The sequence below is a fragment of the Anguilla rostrata genome, chromosome 9, assembly GCF_018555375.3.
Source record: "Anguilla rostrata isolate EN2019 chromosome 9, ASM1855537v3, whole genome shotgun sequence".
NCBI lineage: Eukaryota > Metazoa > Chordata > Actinopteri > Anguilliformes > Anguillidae > Anguilla > Anguilla rostrata.
Genome location: NC_057941.1, coordinates 10,488,997 through 10,510,547, shown reverse-complemented (window position 1 = coordinate 10,510,547; position 21,551 = coordinate 10,488,997). Strand labels below are relative to the sequence as shown.

General features: G+C 40.1%; 1 protein-coding gene across 1 annotated transcript in view; it reads left to right on the top strand.

Annotated features, from left to right (window-relative positions):
* tenm1 (teneurin transmembrane protein 1) overlaps window positions 1-21,551 on the top strand; it is a 222,155-nt gene that overhangs the window by 122,150 nt on the left and 78,454 nt on the right. Inside the window, exons 5-6 of the mRNA XM_064350355.1 lie at window positions 1,477-1,715; window positions 16,808-16,963. Coding sequence (XP_064206425.1) covers window positions 1,477-1,715; window positions 16,808-16,963 — 395 coding nt within the window. The remainder of the gene's footprint in view (window positions 1-1,476; window positions 1,716-16,807; window positions 16,964-21,551) is intronic.

Below are 21,551 nucleotides of genomic sequence, written 5' to 3'. Positions count from 1 at the left end.
CAGCGAAGTGGACTCATTGCAGGCACGATGAACTCCTGGTCCAATGGCAGTGGCCCAGCATCAGTGCAATTATATGTTTTTTGTCACATCAGCGTGTTTGCAATATTAAAAAACCACAAGTATATTCTTTTTAATTTCTTTAAATTACACAGAGACAGGAATTGATTGGATGCTATTGACTTTTTTGCTCTTCATAATAATATTCAGTGGTGTCAGCATAACAATGGTGTCTGTCTATAATCATATAACAGCGCTATCAGTTTTCATTCATCTGATTCATTGGGAATCGGACTAACATACCTCTGAGTACTGCATCTGTGTTTATTCTTTTCAATTTAACTGACTGGACAGACATTTTTTGGTTGTTTTTCAAAAAATGCAGCACAGTGCCACTAATTGTACATTGTTTTTGCAAAATATAAATTACAAAACACAGTGCTGGTAATTGTACATTGTTGCTTTCCTAAAATGCAAATGACACAACATAGTACTCTTAATTGGATGTTGTTCCCATAAACAAGGCTTAACACTGAACATTGTTAATTGTATTTTGTTGTTTTCATAAAGTGCGAACAATGCAACGCGGGGTTGGATTTGTCCATAATGTGCCAGGTTTGTTTTAATTGTCTTTTGTGTTTTCTGAAACTCTTTTCATCTTTTACCCCAGAGCTTATTTGATGATGTAGTCCTGCTGGGAGTCATCCAGTAAGGCTTTTGTTACAGCATTTCCAGTTCATATTGCCGATCATTATTCTTACAATAAAATGGTATTGCATCACACGAGAAATAAAAAATAAAAATTAAACATTGTGATGGATTTCAGTAAGTAGAATAAGGTACAATAGGTTTGCTTCAAGGTGACTACACAGCAGGGTTTGTAGTAGCGTCGTGGGAAGATCTTTCATCCAATGCGTTATGAGACAGAGCTTTTTTAAGCTTATTTTCGCTTCCAGAGTTGTACTGACGTGAGGGCAATATGTGCATGCTCTCAAGTGACACTTGAGGAACAACTGTGATTCACAGCCGTTTAGTCCTCCATCACTCTCGCTGCAAATTGTATTTCCTTTAAAAGGTGACAACAATTAAATCACTCACTCTAGCCTTTTTAAAACATGACCCTAACACATCTTCTGCCTTCATAATTTTAATTAAACTCATTATAGACAATGGTGTTAAAAGAAATTAATTACGGTTTAACTACCATGCGCCTTCGTTGCATGTTTCCAGACTAATCTGCCTTCTGTTGATTTTAAGTACAGAGATTTCAAGGTCAGGGTCACAGTAAAAAGTAACCTGTAAGTGCTTGTATTGACAGAGATCAATACGAACAGTGCATTGAACAGCTTCTAAACTTTGATTAATGACTGTATGTAGATGTGTGTGCGTGCGTGCATACGTGCGTGCACGCGCGTGTGCGCCTATGTCTGTGATCTTCGCCCGCTGGTTGAGACGTCCCCTTCCGTCACTGATTTGCAGGCATTTCCTGTTCAAGCACGGGTCGGGCTCCTCCGCCCTCTTCAGCGCGGCCAGCCAGAACTACCCCCTCACCTCCAACACCGTGTACTCGCCCCCGCCACGACCCCTGCCCAGAAGCACCTTCTCCAGGCCGGCATTCAGCTTCAGCAAGCCCTACAAGTGCTGCAACTGGAAATGCACCGCCCTCAGCGCCACCGCCATCACCGTCACCCTCGCCCTCCTGCTCACCTACGTCATCGGTAAGCTCTGCCCCCCCCCCCCCCCCCCCACCCCCCCCCCACCCACACCCCCCCCCCCCACTCTTCCCCCTCCCCAATCCATTTAGCTTTACCCTCTGCTCTTCCATCTTCAGTTTCAGCATTAGACCTTGTTTTTTCAGTGTGTTTGCACTTCCCAAGGTCACATTCTAATTGACCGTGTGCAGTCCAGAGCTGGAAAGTAAAAGGCCATTAGCATTCAAGGCTAATTAATTAGAGAGTCTGTAGTGCACCGTAAGTGCTCGGAATGGCACAAGTAGAATCGGAGGTTAATTGATGCCCATGCATTCAAAATTATTGAGCAGGTAGGTATGTGGCTTGATGTCATCTATTCAGGTTGGTCTGTTGCATTTAGCTTACATTTTGTCAGACTTGTTTGCAGCCATGGTGAAACATGTAAATGGTGCAGTCTACCTGAAATTAATTCATGGTTGATTTATTTAAGAGAATTGCAATGAAAATATGAGAATGCTGTGCCTTATATATTAGTGGGAATCTCTTTGATTTAAAGGCAACATTTCAGAAAAGTCACAGGCAAGTATTCTTCACAGTACATGCTCTACCTATAGATTAAAATAAAAGAAAGTGCAGTAGCTGGTGTTGAGAGTCCTTCACCTTACCACTGGACCACGGGGGATGACTGAAACTAACAGATGCAGAGAATACTCAAGAGGCAGTTTTACTTGAAAACTTATTGGCATCAAAGCAGACAAAAAATATAAGCCCAAAAAAAAAGGTTCTGAAAGCTTCTCTGAAGTCAGAATGCTCGGTAGGAACTCAGGACAACTGGGGGGTGGGACAGAGGGCTCAAGAGAGGTTTGGAAAGTAATGGCATAGTCAGCGACACTGAGGCTGCCCTAGCGGAAACAGAGGAGCCAGCTCTGTTGTGAAGAGCTGGTTTCTGAAGCATTCAGGGCCCCGTTTCTCCCTGATAGCGGTGGCCCAGGCTAAGGTCTTTCCAGTCATTAAGGTGATGAGATATGCTATGCGTGAATGTTTAATGGGGACCATGGTTGAAGTTGGATGCAGCTCAAAGGTGAGAAAACACTGGTAGGGGAATGCTTGACATCGGCCAGGGTTGCCATTATATTGTTAGGGTGCTGGAAACCGTGGCTCGGAGTTAGGCTAGGCACGAGGTACTGGATGGACTGGTGGATTGGGAGAGGTGGACTGACTATGTTTGAGATTGTGAGGGACAGTCTGCAGAGTGTCCAAAATCTGGCCGATCAGCTGTTCACGTCTCCCTGTGGCCGTTTCTTGACTGGCCTCAACCTGCTCATGTCTCCCCATAATGGCTCTTTAATTATCCAAAGCAGCATGGAGACAGTCACAGTCTGGTGGGCTCGTCTCTGCTGGGTCCATGCTAGAGGGCTCAGTCTTGCTGTCAGGTTGCAGTATCTGGCCGGGAAATGAAACCGTTGAGAGTCCTTAACCACTGGACCCCGGGGTAAGACTCAAATTCAATGAATGCAAATCCTGAGTATTCTCTACAGATGCATAGAATACTCGGGAGGCAGATGAACAGTTAAACTAAGTCTTACTTAACAACTCTTTGGCAGCAAAAGCAGAGACAAAAATGAAGCCTAAAAGAAGTCCAGTCGGAAGGTTCAGTTGAACAGTGAAGCGTAAAGTTAAAGAAACTTACAGGAACAAAAGGGTAACCCAGTCAATGTGCAAAGCAACTCTCAAACAAGAACTAACATGAAGACTGAGCACCAAAAAAAACAAAAAATGGGACTTAAATGCGCTAGTCAATCAAGCACATGAGCAGCTGAAAAATACAAAAATGAAACTCATCAGTCCTACTGATCTGGAAAGTTCCAGAGACTCTTTATGGGAATGTCTCCCCCTGCTTGCCAGCAGAAGAACAAACCAGAGGCCTCTCAGTTGCGACAAACAACTTGAAACTTTGCATAAAAGTGACCAGCTCTCATTGGCCTGACTGACGGCTTAAAGCCCATGGTGAACAATTAAGCCAACAAATACTATACTGCGCATTTCTCATTTATTTATTTTCAGTCAGGGTTTTGTCCTGACAAGGTGAGATACTCTTCGTACTGTTCCAGCATTAAAAGCGTTTGAGTCGATTCCTATTCACAATGTAGCTGGACGTAGCTGCTCAAAGATCTTTATGAATGCAATTGAGCTGTCGATCTGTGCATGTATTTATATGCCCTAAAGATATACTGCTGACAGGTAACAGAAATATGCTTTTTTTAGAATAGGGAACTCTAATGTAGGGGAAGTGATGATTTGTTTAAAATAACTATTTCCAAATCCAGCCGTTTTAACAGCTGACACCCTTGTTTAATGTTTGAACTCCAAACACAAGTGGCATCAACAGTTAAAATTCACAGTTAAGATATTTCTACAAATATTTCTAATTATACATTTCTAATTATAAATAAACAGATTTCAACGTCAAACCCTGATTTTTTTTCACTTTTGCTGGCCCTTCTCCCATACAGTATGGTAACTGTAATCGACAAATACCAAACAGAAGTGCCATCAACAGTTAAAATGCATCACTTATCCTCGTGAGTCCCGGACCATTTTTTGCGTGCATTTTTTATTTCTCATTGCTATTTCGAACCAGTAGCACCCGATAACTATGGAAACTAAGCAATGTCTTTGAACAGGAAATAGTTTGATAAAAATGATGTCCTCGTATGAGAACAACGCATCTACATGCATATGAAATAATATGATTCATATACGATATAATTTATATTAATTATAATTAATTAAATTTTAATTTACTTCTCCTGAAAACCACAAGAAAATCACCAGTGTGTATCAAACAATCTATTTCAATGTTAAAACCTTGCATTACATTAAAAAAAAAAAAAACGATGTCTGATGTGGCAGTGAAGTTTTAGAATATTTCTTTATATTTGGATCTCTATTGCACCGCCATGAGGGTGGATTGGACTAAGACTTCAGGGCTGAAGTCTTGATCCTACTGTTGGAAGAGACTGTCTTTGTGACTGTATTATTATCTGCCTCACCTTTTTTAATGTAGAGGTTAAATGTTAAAAGTCTGTTTAGTTAAAAGTTCAAAGAAAAGTAGCGTGCTTGCTATTTCAGGGCAAAGCATTTGTAAACCATGAAAAAGGATAATAACATGTGACTGTGTCTTCCTCCCATACAGTGATGCACACAGCCCCCCTTGGGTGGTGTGCATGAATTAACGCTGAGCAAATGGTGAAGTGCGAGGAGTGCTTATGGCTGAGCACTTACTGGCTCAAATTGAGCTCATCCTTCACCGCCCTCAAATTAGTGTGCTTAAACTTGCATGGTGTCCAGCTTCCTATTTTCAAAGCGAAGGAAAGTGCTCTACCCACACTGAGCGATTGGGATTAGAGGGATATATTTTACGCTCTCATTAAAGAGAGTTATAAACTCGGAAATAGGTGTATCTTTTTTCTCAACTACAGATTACACACCTGGGTTTTTACATGGTAAAAATGAACACAGAGGTCATGTGCAATGATGCTACAATGAATGACCTGAACAAACTAAAGCAGGTGTCTCAAAACTATAATAACTACTGATAAAACCCAGGAATTCTTGATTGGGCGTCTTTGTTTGTGACGGGATTCGCAGAGCTGGAATGGGTGAAGCCAACACGCTCGCTCTCTAGCGTCTTTACTTTTGCTCAGAATAAGGGCGCAGTCTCAACCCAATGAAAGCAAAACTATGATATAATCATTTCCCCCATGATGTTTATGACTGTAATAACTCATACACAATATTGCCAAGGTTTTTTTTTTTTTTATTACACGCATCGAGCAGTGGAAAAGCTAATGAAATCCAAATGCCTCTCTTCAAGGTGTATCGATGGACCAACCTGAAAGAAGAGGCATATTCTCAGGAGAAAATTAAATGTCTTGATTTTTTTTTTCTTTTGCTTGAGTTCATTAGGGCACTCGAAAGGAGATCTGTCAACTGTGGTATTGGTTTAATAGACTGAAAAGTGTTACAATCAATAAGACTGAGTAATGTCAAAGGACCAAGTCAGATTCTCTGTGCTGAGGAGAAGCTGGACAGCCAAGGAATTTCAGATTCCAGGCAACTCACCTTGAAGGTAGAAGACCTTTCAAGCTTCATTGTAATCTTATTGATTGATCCATTTTCCCTTTGCTTTCCAATCGTTATTCTAGTCTGTGCCACTTTAAACCTCATATTGCCCTTCTTTAAAGAGTCCAGAAGCCTGTACTCAGAAGCAAACTGTGAGTTATTCCTTCCAGTACAGAAAACTCCAGAGATATAGCCTACTGTTACTGAATATTACTCCAAGCTCTAAGGCCATAGATGCCGAGCTTAAAGAGTAGATCTCACAGATACCATACTCTTGATTCAAGTTGGCATAGTGCTCGTGCCAAGCACAGCTTTTAATTTTTAAAGTTTTTTTTTTTTTTTTTTTTTTTACTTTTGCTACACTAGTAAAAAATCAGACATGAACTGCAGAGTCTACTAATTTTGGATAGTCCACATCATGTTTTTCTTCCACTGAAAGGAGATTTTGGTAAATAAAAATATTTACCAGAAAATTTATGGACACTGAATTTAATGATGGTGTTTGGGACATTTCGAATATATATGTGAGGATGAACCAATTACATTCTGGATGATTTCATCAGTGTCTATGATTTTTATTATATTTAATATTCAATATTGTGCATCAATAGTGACAAATACCAGAAAAAAGACACTGGGTACAAAGGTCAGTTTAAAGCACACATCTTTTTTTTTTTTTTTCTAATTGAATTTGAGGTACAAATCATTGAAATTACAACAATAACTGAATGAATGTATTGACATTTGGAGATCTCCCGAGGATTCAGAAATAAATATATTACAGCACAGTGAAGCATATCTATATTATGTCACACAGTTCAGATTTCTCAGCTCATGCTGGCCAGTAGCAGTCATACCACATTTGCCTGACAGTCAGATCACTGCCTCCTGCTGTGTTTGTATGGTAGCACATTGCGGGTGAGAGAGACCAATGTCTGGGTACTAATTGAACTGGAAGCACATAATAATCACATACATCTTCAGTGTTATCAGAGCTAATTTCACTCTTAACATTTTCCGGTGTATTTACATCAATGTTGCCTTATTTTTAAATAGGCTAAGCTAATTCTATAGCTACAAACCTTAGATTGAATTACCCAGTAATCAGCAAGCTCCAAATATGATCTTATGAGAGCATTTGTTTTGTTTTTTGTGTTTTTTTAGTTCTTCTGGGTTGGGTTTCCCAAAATACAATCCAATTTTCAGTGACATATTATCTTTAGCCCCTGTATTGAATTGTTCTGACTGCTTTAAAAAAAAAAAACTCAGATTCTATTGATTTTATATTCATTTTTGTCTAACTTTTATAGTGATATGATTCGTTTTTTTACAATGGAAAGTGAGACTCATTTCCTTTTGATCATCTCATCTCATCAGTGGTTAAAAAGAGTTTAATAAGGCTTAACTGTATGCACTTCTCTTTGGTTCACATCGTGTTCTGTCAGTCAGTTTGTGCTTGTGCCGTTCATATTTTTGAGATTTTACAATGCTCAGTATTAGGGCCACCAGTTTGTCTCTCTTGTCTCTTTTTGCATGGTACTTCTGTCCTCTGCCAGGTCAGGTCACAATAACCTTTGTCAAGCCCCTTCCTGAGCAGCGTGGTGGTGCAGAGGGCAGCTTGGGCCTTTCTGTGCAGAGTTTGCATGTTCTCCCCGTGTTCGTGTGGATTTCCTCTGGGTACGCCGGTTTCCTCCCACAGTCCAAAGACAGGCAGATATGCTAATTGGAGACTCTAAATTGCCCATAGGTATGAGTGTGTGCTCTGCGGTAATCGGCAGCCTGTCCAGGGTGTAATCCTGCCTCTCGCCCAATGCATGCTGGGATAGGCTCCAGCTCCCCGTGCGACCCTCCCAGGACAAATGGGTACAGATAATGGATGGATGGAAGCCCCTTCTCAAACAATTATCAGAATTCCACCACCTTTAATTACCTGATAAAGTAATCGGTACTAATTTAGCACAGACAATGATGGACAGCTGTGCTTACAAGTGACACTCACGTTTACAATTAAATTAGATTCATTCCTACTGTTGACATGCTGCTATATTTCTAAATGCAATATTTTTTGACAGGTTTTGTTGGAAGCAGTGGGAAATGGCCACATTTACATGAGAGCAGTTATAACATTTAACTTTATTTAAAAAATAAATAAAATAATAAAATCAACTGATTAACTAATTGTAGCCCTCCCACCACAATGCTCATTTACATAATATAGGCTACATAGGTAATACTGAGACCTATGAAACTTCCACTAATACACTAAAATGCATGGGAGGAGCTGTGATGGGATGCACCAGTTTACTCTATAGCCGCGTTTCCACCGAAATTACCCGGAACTTTCAGTCCCAGGAACTGCTTTACCAGGAACTAAAAGGTTCCTTCAGCCAATGGTTGTCTGCGTTTCCACCGGGGTCTAAAGTACCGCGAAGATTAGGCAAATTAGCCCACTGACGTATGAAAAAGCAACGTTGTCGTCGGTCCGTCTGTCATATGATTTCTTCCGTAACCCCATACTACCATCGAAGTAGCCTACATTATTTTCTAATAACCGGGACAGCCCGGAGGGGTTTATTCCACTTATACAACGGGTTACCAACAATGACTATATATGGTTACTTTTGTATTTATTGATTTTCATATATCCTCTCAAACACATTCATTATGTTTTTATGCGAACATTCGCTTTCATGTCTTGACATCCGAAGCGACAGAATGCATTCACATTTATATGTATAACTGGCAACAACAGCAGAAAACATGCACACGTTGTAAACAATTTGCTGTTTGATTACTTTCTCGTCGTCAATTCCATATAGGCTAATGGCAAAATGACAAGAATAGAACGAAAACTCGGACTTGCGTGAAAATGTAAATTAGTAGTGGTACAGCCACCGTTTGCTTTCCTTCGAAGTTACTGCTAGCCGAGCAGCGAAGTGTGCCCTCCAGATGCGAACCATGCACCATAAATTAGTCCATAGTCTTCCTGGTCTTTTCGTGGAATTGAAAAATGTCAGTAAAATTACGGCAGTCTGAAAAAGCTAAAGGGAAGATTACTAGAATTAACCTGTTAGTTTGCGCGGATAAAAAGTGCGGATGGTGATTTCCAGTTTGCTTGTACTGTATCATCAATGTTAATTATGCAGAACTACCGCATACCTCACATAACTGTATCAAACGTTTTGAGTCAATTACAACGGGCTAACAAAGAAAATCCGGAAGAAAATATTCAGCAACCGAATTAATCCGTTTGAATGTTTTGGTAGCCTACGTAATATGCTGTCCCAGCACGAATGCTTAGCATTTTATAAAACGAATACTAAAGCAAGAAAAGAACAGAAGAGCACACGTTATAATTCCAAGACGTTGACAGGCTATAACCAAAACTAGGCTACTGCGCCGCATAACGTACAAGTTTGATTTGAAGTTATTATGAAAATAAATTGGTTTGCCGCTGCATATTTTCAAACATGGCGGGTAATGGCGGAAAATAAATACAACACAAATGCTGCGAGTACTCGACCAATCAGAAATGTTCAGCGCTGCAAGCTCCACCCAAAAGGTTCCTGTACTTTCGGAAAGTACTACCCCCCGAGCAGGAACGTTTTGGGGGGTAAAACAAAGCCCCCAGAACTAAATTTAGACCCTAGTTCCTGCGGTGGAAACGCACCGAGTTCCTCAAAAGGTTCTTAGTTCCGGGGTATAGTTCCTGCGGTGGAAACGCGGCTTATGTCTAGGGATCTCACTTTGGAGACTGGGAGGACTCAGGTAGCTTTAAAGATGTTAGTATGTAGCTATACTGCTTGTGAACAATGACTCCCATGCATAAACACTTGACTCACGAGCCCCCACTTTGAGCACTCACACTCAAAGAACCAGTTATTTTGTTAACCTAATAGTGCTCTACTTGTGCATAACATTTGACTCCATGTAGGCTATAAGGAGTAAAACCACAATACCAAAATACACCAAATTATAATGGGCTTAATCAATTTCAATAGAAAAATATGCAATAACACTATACACAGTCCAGAATATAGGCCTATCTATAACTACAATAGGTGTTTTTAAAAAAAAAAATGCCACTAAGTGCCATCAACTTGACGCCATTCAAACTTAGGCAGCCCATACACACTGCATGGCCCCTTCAACTGTCACAGTATTAAATGAAAGAAATGAACACGAAACCAAAATAACAAACTAAATATAATAACCCGGGGTTGTAGGCTGTTCGTGCACAGTTTGCTAAATACGTTGGCGCGCATGTTGGAGCTCATATGAATCCACACAAGAATAATGTTGAGGTTTACTCACTCACACAGGAAAACAAGTCACTGGCGATCCGAATACAGGTCCGACACAAACACACTCGTCCAGCCACGTGCTGTCCTCTTCGCGTGGCTAGCTGTAGGTTAGCTAACCCGAAATAGTAGAGAAAACACTTCGTCGAGAAGAAAATAAGAAAAACTGGAATTTACACCAAAACGTCCGCACCTTCCCATCCCGTACCGCGACTTAATTCAATGACGATGGCGAAAACCGATAATCAATTCCAAAACGTGCATTCAACTCAATTTCACTAAACAGTTTTACGATCTCTCATGCACCGTGCACCATCTCCTTCTCTCTTCAGTTCGAGTCTTCTCCTGCAACCCCTAACTAGTTCCCACGTGACCTCTTGTCGAACCCCCCATCATGCAGCGTGATTGGACAACATATCTTCTAATCAGCACAGCAACAGGCGCCAGACAGTTCACTAAAAGTTTAACTAGACCTTCGCTCTCCGTGAACTTTCTAAAGTAGTTCTCGTTTTATCAGCTTCTATCACGTGAACCAATTATCTAAATCACACAGTTGCATAGGAAAAACTGCAGCTAGCCCCACACGAACGCCACAGAAAAAAACACTGGCCTCTCTGAACAACATTACCCAAATCCAAGAATTAATGAATTAATTAATACATTGCAAATATCAGATCAAATTGGCAAACATATTCCAAGGGCACTACATAATCATGGTCTTTAATCAACACCTTAAGGAGAATCAGGTGCTGGGATAAAACAAATCCTGCACCCACACCTGCCCTTTTTGGATAAGATTGGAATTTTTTTTTTTTTTGGGGGGGGGTGGGTTCCTAAAGATCAGCAACCAATTCAGACCCAAGAAACCAGGTTCCCTGAATTAACTGTAAGCAACTGGTTTAACTGATGCATTGCTGCGTTATCAAGTTATGAGTAACAACAAGCCAGCAGACCCTGCAGCTCTCCAGGACCAAAAATGAAGACCACTGGCTGAAAGACTTACTTTCCATAGCATTCATAGCATCCTTCCTGACTCTTCCCATATTAGATCAGCTAATCCATTTTTTTTTTAAATGTCTCAATTAGAAACTCAGTTGTACGATTAATCACTTAAATGTGCTGTTGGAGTAATTGTGGGGACCCCTCGAAGATAACCATTTAAATATGTTTAAAGTTTAAATCCCTGTAGGTCACATGGTGGAGACTGATGGGCCTACCCTTATGCATATTTTTATATTTTTTACAAATCATATTTTACCGTATAAGCACAATAAACATGGAAAGTTCATTCACAGTATAATAATTTCCAAATATATAGGAATTGATATTTAAATTCATACTAACCTTGTATTATAAGGGGGGAGGCCTCTTAAATGCAGTGTTACTATTCTTAGTCTCAATCCTCATGCACAACAAAGCCTTACACTCTGTCAAATATTCCCTGTCAAAGGGGGCTGGCCAGTGCTCAGGCCCCTTTGAGTGCAGCTCTAAGAACAGAAAATACTGATGACTCCATCGTATGGTGGCCTGAGCTCACTGAATCGAATGCACATACAGCACAAACACCTCAATGTTCTGTTAAAAAGGCATCTTGCGGCTACTTCGCATCGTGCAAGATTATATAAACACAACTCAGGCATGGACACATCTCCACCCTGCTCCCACTTGGCACCCCTGATGAATGGCCCAAGTAAAACATAATTTAATGTCCCTACAGAAAGTGTGTTATTGAAAATACTTCTAGGTTATGAAAGAAGGAACGTGATTCACGCCCGTTAAAAATTGCTTTCACAAAGAACTTTACGGATAGCCTGTGCTTTTTTGAACAGATGGAAATGCATTATGGAAGAGGGCTGCCTTAGTATTATGTGAAAAGTACCTGGATCTGGATTGGCAAACAAGGTCGTGAAGGGCAATGCCTCTTAGCTTAGTCCACAAGACTTTGTTAGATCTCTCGAACGCGTTTTAAAGAGGCAGAAACCAGACTCCTTCGGGATTATACACATCTGGCCTCCTGCTGGGTATCCAATCCGACAATTCACATTATTACCTTCCCAATGTTACAATTTACACAGATCTCCACAGGGCACCGGTAAAAAGTAATGCTTTCCAATCCCCCCAGTAATCTCACTGCTAGACTGATGTGAAATGGCCTGATTTGTAGCTACAAAGAATTTGAGACAATGAACGGACTAGAGGGGGTGAAAATTAGATTCATCTGTATGGGTGTAGCCTTCGTTCCCTAGGAGAGACTCAGACTACCCATACAATATACTCAGTGAGTGCTTTACTGCATTGCCCAATAAAGGTCAACAGCCACCAAGAAAAAAATGCTTTTGCATCGTAAAGCTAAAGACATTTAGCTCACAGCCTGGCCTCCGTCTCCTGCTAACCGGGGTCAGCCGCACCATAAACATGCTCTAAAATAACCGTAAAGTTGTGATAGCAATAATTAGACGCATGGTCTTCAAATGCACAAACCAAAACCGAAAATGAATTCCTGCCTTGTAATTAGATTAATGACCTCATTTGCTGGACCATCAGCATCAGTTGTTTTGCATTTGCATAAATATGAGCTCAGGGTTTTGTTTTTTGACTCATACATTTGACAACACAATGGGGGTTATTATGATTATGGTTTTGCTTTACAACACAGTGACAATTAGTTTAGGCAGAAATGCCTATTTTATGTTATTTTAAGTAAATCGCCTATGAACAACAGTGTCCAGATGCCCGCGGTATGTTTCTCTGCTTCAGTAACCTATACTGCAAATAGCAAAAGCATGTTTGAAAAATAAAAAATAAAAAAAATACCCCATTAAGTAGCAGAAATTAAGCTAAACGGAAGTCTAATGGATTTCCTAGAGCAAAGTATGCTTCTAGTTCAACTTTTATGAAACAGAGCAGGGAAACAAAAACAAAAAAAAATGATGCAACTGAATTCTCAGGTCTTTTCCTGAACACTGATGATTTCATATTTGCAGACATTTTAACCTGCAATAAGATTGACAATGGACTAAAAGCAGAAATAATTTAAAATATTGGACAGATTACATATACGGGGACATGTAAAAACTAAGAACATATTAACTGTATAATTTTTAACATGGATTCTCTTGGCCCCGTACAAGTATATTCTCAAATGACTTATATGTGCATTTTTACAGTATTACAGTAAGGTCACATGAACTGACGTTAACTAATGTAGTTGTTAACTACAAACTACTGAAAAGTTCATCAATACAACAGTGTTAATGTATCTGTACATCATTCATTCATGTTAACAATTAGTCATGTGACCTTATTATAAAGTGTTACAGTATATACACATACATACGCACGCAGTGTGTGTGTGTGCATATGTGTGTGTGTGTGTGTATGTGTGTCTTTAATTGTGATTACTTCCCAAGGGCTACTAACTCCAGTGTTCTTAAGGCAGGAAACTGCCTCTTATGTTCCACGGGCAGATACTTTAATTACGTCTCGGCTAAAGTACAGTATATAAAGAGGATGCAAATCAGTTTGAACTACTTTGAGCTTAATTAGGCGCGCTCATCAGCCGCTGATCGAACAGTCACATTCTCACGCAGGCGTTGCGCGCGACCTGTGGCCAGCCCGCTTTTAATGCTGGGGATTCTCAGACGGAGGAGTAAAGGCACTTTTGATGTTGTCAGAGGTCAATTACATTGATTTGCGTATCTAAATGCTACACATGAGAGCCGCTGCGCGCTGTGCACATCACCATTTGAAGAGCACCTACTGCTAATCACCAGCAAGCTTTACTTGTGGTCCTCTCTGTAAGCTTGTTAACGGTGCGCCAGTAAGCTGGTCATTTATGGGGCCATTTCCCTCCCGTTCTGAGAGTGGCTGTGTACGTGTGTGGAACAAGGCATCATATAGGTCTGTCTTTTTGGCTTTGCAGTTAATCCCAGAGCAGGCCAGATTGAAAATCATGCATGAAAATCTCTCATCGCTGCATTTTAGTTTTGGCATTGGATACTCAAACACAAGTAGAAGTTGATGAGGGCAATACTGTTGTAAGCAGCTACAGGCTTTGAATCTGTATAATTAATGAATCAAAAAGTACTTTATGAAATGTGTGCAATGGATGAAGGTGATGAATTTAGGCTATATATATATTTTTAAATTGTACACGACAAAGGGCGGCGTAGTCAGTAAAGGCTCCAAATTTTTGGGCGGCGTTGCCCACTCCAGTGTTGGTTGAAATCTCACTGGATCATTTGTCAGCGGTGTCAATTTTGGGGCACCCTAAGAATGTAATTAGCTGTGCGAGGGACAAGGCTGTTCTCTGCCTCTTATCACTGTCCAGCGACACCTACTTGCAATGTAGCATCTGTGTGAGCTGTGCCTGTAACTGGCAAAATAGCACCCGCTTCTAAGTGTGTTATGTTGCCTAGTGATTAGTCACAACAAATCAGTTGGGACAAGGTGGTGGCTGTCTTCACTAGCATCGGAGGAGGCTAGTGCTAGCCTTCACCCTCTGGGATTGCAGTGGTTGCCATTTATCAAGAGAGGGGAAAAAAAAAAAAACTGGGAAGTGGTTATGAATAAAATTATGCTGAAGAGTAAACAGAGCCCCCCCTCCAAAAAGAAAAAAGAAGCAGTATACAGCTTTAAGCTGTAAAGACCTTTATTTTTATCACATCTAAAATAATTATTTGAATATCACAGGATATTAATTAGTGTACAGAATAGTTCACAGGATAAATTTAATATACAAAGTAATTGTGTTTGTATTAGTTTTCCAAAGTCATTTACAACCTTGAGTCAATTATAATTTTATTTTACGATTTTATAATTGTGTTTTAAATTTTTCAACAGGCATTTCAGTAAGCTTTCCATTAATTTTATTCTCACTACCTCAGGTGATCGATGTTTCCATAATTAACTAGTGAAAATTAGATTGTATAACAATTATGTTATTTTTTAAAATTATGATTGATATTTGTTCCAAAAAAAACAATGGCTGGTGTTGATGGAGATGGAGTTCTAGCCCAACACTAACACAAGATTTGATGAATTTCTGGAGCAATTGCTACATTTCTTTTTAGGGTAGCTTGGGTGTAGTTCAATAACTTTCTGTGTGAAACAACTGGTAGTCTGTACAACTACGCTCTCAGAGTAGAGTACCCAACACTGATTAAATCATTCAAATGGGAAGCTCTCTCTGGAAGAGTTTATCTCTCTGTCTCTAAACAGATCAGTTTTGATGTGTCATGGCATATGAAAGGATAGGGGGCATTTCAGACATAAACGCTGAAATCATTCAAACCAATTCATGAAGTAGAGGGACAGCCACCGATTTATGAAGTAGAGTGAATGAACCTCTGAAGCACACTGGGCACTGGTTTATGTAACACAGGGCATTGGCTTATGTACTAGAAGGTACACACCTATGAAGCAGAGGACACTGGTTTATGCAGTATAAGAGCATTGACCTATTAAAAAACACTGGACAATGTTTTTTATGTATGTTTTTTTATTCATAGACTGCTTTCCTTTACAGACACACCAAGTATTAGGTATTCCATTATAATTGTAATTATCAGATAAACTAGGGTTCACAGAGTTCCATCCTCCATGTGACTGGGGTTCCACGGAGAGCCATCAACGTTCTATGTGTATCTCACCCCAAACTTCTGCTGTTTCCAGAACCCCAAGCAGCCATGCGACAGAGTACAATGATTGGAGGGGACGTTAGTCATGCTTGAGTAGATATCGCTAGCGACGCGCAGCCCACGCGAAATCTGGGAAGATCACCTTTAATTGCCCACCGCTGTCATATCGTGCTCTAATAAGCATGTAAGCAGCATGATGTTTGTGGGATGGAGTATTAGTGTGGGCTCCTTGCTCGGAAGATTGATGCAAAAAGGGCTATGTGTTAAACAGGTTACGTGAGCTCACAGATGCCTGCTCTCATAGCTACATATTTATTTATTTGCTTGGTAGGTGCCCTCAATGCAGTTTATAAATGTATTTATTTATTTATTTATTATGTAATGTTATCTGTGTATGCATGGCACGCATGCCAGATTTATATAATTAAATCTATGAACTTAGGTATGTGTCTATATATACATATACACACACACACACATATATATATATATAGTGTGTGTGTGTGTGTGTGTGCGCGTGTGTGTATATGTGTGTTTATTTGTAAATTGTACAAAAAGTTGAGAAAACCATATCTGGTGAAAAAATGTTGGCTTATTGTTTATTATTTATAGGCTCTGGTTCCTAAGTAAACTATGCGATTAGCAATCTGTGCTGACAGCCAGTGTACAAACAATGACAGTTGCTGCTTGCAGCCAAAAAGGTGTGCATGGTGTTTCGGTCGATTTGGTTTTCTTTTGGCAATGCTGCAGAAGACCATACTGCTGGAAACGCATCTCTCCGTACCACTGCAACAGTAGCTGTATTCATTGCTTGGGCAATGACTGGCCAGCTGTCACTCGGAAAGCAACCTACTGTACAGCTCCACCGCACCTCCGCCATTTTGAATTCTATTATTTTGGAACTTAATTTCATCAGTTTTGTGAGATTTTAATTGGGTATTGGGAATACGTCGGCGGTTCTACACCCGGGGACAGAACGTGACAGAACGCGTTGTCCCGCGCAGCGTGGCGGTTTCTCCTCCTTTAAGGGCATGACCACGCGTGTCTCCCACAGCAGTTCACCTGTTCGGGCTGACGTGGCACCTCCAGCCCACGGAGGGGCAGCTGTACGAGAACGGCCTCAGCAAGCTGGACCGAGACGCCGCGGTCGCCACCTTCTCTCCGCTCGGCCCGCCCGGTCCCAACAAGACCAGCAGAGGCGATAAGGGAGGTGAGTCCCAGCCCGTTAACTAGAACATAAAAAAAGCTGTGATCTCAGGTGCTGGTCAGTAATATGTTCATAGGATGTTCGCTGCTGTTTCATCGCACGGTGCAGGTTCTAATGTATTTCTGAGGTGCTGCATTATCTGGGCACCATGCGATTGCATTCTGGTTCAGATAAAGGTTTATGCGAAAGGAGAAACGAGCGGGCGGTTCTGCGTTGCCGGGGTACGGCCCCTGATCATGTGATAAAGATCTGATTATTGGATTTTCACGCTCCTGAAAAAGCACGCTCATGTAATCACTGCAACATTAAAAAAGAGTCATTCCAATAACACCAAAAGAGGCCCGGGGTTCAGAAATATAGCAGTCTCGCGATTCCATATCGAAGGCGGCTGATGTAATTCAGTTTCATACCGTATAATTCAATTTCGAAAATGGTAAGAACTCCAAAAATGTTTGCCGCGACGAGAGCGACGTCGAAGAGTAGATTAAAATCAAATCAGTTATGGAAAAAAAATATTGGATTGCCATGCAGAAGTGCGTAATGAATCCTAATAAAAGCTCACTTTTCAGAAGAAATTCCACACGTTACATCCTTCTCCGCTAAAGTGGTCTGACATCCCTCTTTTTGGCTACCTAGGGAGGAAGTGAGAACAGCTTGGGTTATACAGAGGATTAACACAATTTATAATGTGGCATAAACCACACTGAGAACTCGCTGCACTGCAGAGAATTTGTATTGGCTAGGAACTCAAATTAATGGCGATAAGCACCATGGGCAGTTAATTAAAGCAGGGGAAGAGACTACCTTTTAATCTTCTCCTACGGGACAGACTGCAGAAATGATTAACCCTTTCAGAGAAAGATTCGCTGGCGGGCGGAGTTCAGGCCTTGTTCCTGACCCCACGTCTGTCTGTCACAGTATGTTCAGATACTGTGGTGAACATTTAGAATTGCTTAAATGAGCTTGATGAGAAATGTTCTTTTGCAGTCTGGCAAATGTCAACCGTCAGAAAGAATACTGAGGACCTGCTGAGGCAATTTAAATTGGTTTCCTACCTTTTAATGAGCTGCAGTGTGTATGTTCAGTAATAGGTTTCATGATTAGCAACCTTAATACATGTTCCCTGGGTCCTAACCACTGCTCAGAAAGCTCCCATATACGTTTCCCACTTACAAATAATCATGTATACCTTCAGCATACCTACATAAAATATAATTGATAAAAATGATCTTTTTCTCATTTCTCATTTCAACATACAAACATGCCAACTTACTCACACATAAAAAGCACTGTGTATAAGTCATTGTAACCTAAAGGTCACAGGTGCGATTCCCAGTTGTACCCTTGAGCAAGGTACTGAACCTGCATTGCTTCAATATATATCCAGCTGTATAAATGGATGCAATGTAAATTCTATGTAAAAAGTTATGTATGTTGCTCTGGATAAGAGTGTCTGCTAAATGGAATGTAATGTAATATCAAAATGAAGTATTGATATCAAACAATCTTAGCTCACACAAATGATACTCCTCAAATTAACCTCCATTATTAAGTTAACTACAAATTAAGTTCCAATTTTTCAGATAATAAATAACCTCAGGCCTAGATTTTGCAAGTTTTGATTAGTGACTTATAGACAGTGCTTTGTTGCATGGGTTTGATCAGTAAATCATGAAATCCATACGGCTTCTTCTTCCTGACTTTTCCTAAACATATGTATTAAACATTCTGATAAAATTTCTATATCAATATTGCATAAGGAAATGAAGTTATAAACACTTACTTCCTTAAATGGCCATGAACCGTCATTTATCTTGCCTGTATGCTTGAGCATTTTGATCACAGCTTGTAACAAAATGACTCCAAAAGTACCCAGCTGCAGCCCCGAAGAACAAACCCCTGGCTGGGCGAAGTCTACAATAGTAGTCTGAGGCTTTAGGGCCTACTTTGTAGTCATGTAGCTGTCTGAGTCATGAATAGAGTTGGGTAGCAAAACCCAGTAGCACTACAGTGCCAGTTCACAAACTACCAGTAGGCCTACCTACCAGACAAAATCACAATGCATGGTTTGGTTCATTTCAGTGCTGGTACCATCACTAACATTGCACTCATTCTGTACTGTTAACAAGCTAGCTAATGTTCTACTTGGTCAAAATACCAAAAGCAAAACTTTTTAACATGTGGCTGTATTTTACCCAAAAGGATTCAAACAATGGGACATGCCTTTGCAATAAAAAAAAAATGCATTCCATTTGCTCATTATTTCAAAGAAGGTAGACTACCGGTTCAGGGGTTTGAATGTGAAATAGAGTAGAGAATTAATTTTCCCACAAAGATTGTACCGCTGTAAAAGCAATAGTTTTAATTTTTTGAAATTAAAAATAGTTTTAAAATATTATGATTATTACCTAATTAGTTAGTTAGCCAGAACGCTCACTTCCACACAAAACAGAGATGGCATCCACAAAGTTTTAGGCTGAAATAGCATCACGAGCACCTCCTTTTTTGTCCATTTTGCCCGCATATCCGAGTATTCTGCAACAGGCTACTTTCAAGATCAGATGTTGTTATTGGCAGATGTAGCATAATGTTCGATGGGGAGAATTATTGATTGGTACTGGAGGACAATGTCATCAGCAGGAGAAATTGGAAGGAGAAAAAACTAAATAAATAAACCAAGTTTGAGGCTTTATTGTGTGAACATGTGAAGATGTATCTGAATTCAGTGTATTTGCATGAGGTCAGAAGGTACAGAAGTTAATGTTCTTAATGGCTGAGAGTCGGTGGTCATTGTGGTTATTTCTGTTGGAAACCCTGGAAAGTGCCAAACTCTCGGTTCTGTATTGGTATGGGGCCATTCCAATGAACACAACGGTATGTCCTTTACCCACAAACAAATTTTATAAGTGTGTGTGTGTCTGTGGGTGTGCAAAAATGTCATGTTTTAGATTCAGATGATGAAATATTAAGAGTACAATTATTACCTATTTTGGAGTATTTGAAGGCAGTTGTCTGTAGTTTGATCCTTATTTCATTTCATCCTTTATAGTTGAAACACACGCACACACACACCTATTTGTTTGTACACGGCACAAACATTTATTTATTTGTGTTTTTACCTCTGTGGCGGTTATCAAATTATGTTTGATTTGAAGGAGGTTAATTTCACAAGATGATGGCTACAATGATTGAAAAATATAGTATCTGTGTCAGAGGACCCTTCCTGTTCAATGAGCAGATGTACTTTGTGCTTTGCTTCGTTGCTGTTCTGTTATTTTATCAACTAAATTGATCATCAAAGTTTTGATTGAAAAAGAACAAAACATTTCACCTAACACACAGCTGAACGGTATGCAGCACACTGAATGCAAAGGGTTATCCGAAATACAAAGTCTACCAACCTCAGCACGAACAGAAAACACTATTTACCGCACAGTGGCATAACTTGATATGAAGCTATCGATAGCTGATCAAACATTGTTTGGTCTTCTAAAATATGGGATCAGCCACCGAGGAATAGATCTTTACAGGAGACATCGATATTCTGCTGTGTCTCTCAATTGACGGCTCTCTGGTTCATCGCCACTATTGATCCAGGAGTGCAGTGATACAGTCTGTAGGTCTCCGTGAGGTACATCCTGAGATACGTTATATTTTATGGTGACAAGACCTATTCTTCAAAACATAACTGTCCGTTATGCGGAAGAATTGTCACCTGTGAGCATCTGACATGCTCATCACATTAGCTATAATTTTATAGTTTTCAGCCAGCTTACAAAATGGTGAGAGGAATATAAATGAGCTCGGAAGGAACACATTACTGAAAAAGAGCTCTATGCAGACAGAATTGTAGAAAGCCTAAACGTAGTGCTAGTAAGGCTCATAATGTTCTATCCAATCATACCAATCCAGAATTCCATTTTTTTTATTACTGTATATTCCAAAGAGATGGATATGTTTTATTTGAAAGGAAATTAACCATGTTTTTCTCTATAACTGCTAGAAATGTTATTAAACAGATCAGAACTTGAATTCATATTCATAAATAATTACAGAATAAACAGGGCTGTAATAACAAGAGTCCTAAACATTGACACCTGGGGATCCATGAGGCCTTGTGTGTAATCAGAATAAAAATGAGTTCACTTTAAAAAGCAAATAATATTGATTGAGTCACCATTAAAAGGGATATTATACAGTGCAGGGTGGGGCACTGAGCCAAGTACTGGTTGAACACAAAGACACAAAATAATAGTTGAATTTGCCAGTGGCTGTTTTATTGCCCTTTCCAACAAAGAAAGATCCTGCAAAAATGGCAAACAGAAAGTGTCCCAGTGGTTGAAACACCTCCTGCAGAGACTGCTGGATTCATAACATACCCAAGCGGTCTGTTACAAAAGCAGGGTTTGTGAATCAGAACCATTCAGAACCTGGACCCATGATCATCTGTATCAAAAAGGCACAGCAGGTGTGTTTCTAGCAGGCGTGATAAAAGCAATGAGCAAAACCTGGGTCATTTAATAATCAGCTGTAGGCGTTATTGCCTGTAAATAAGAATGATGCTGTCCAAGGTTCTGAAACAATCAGCTGC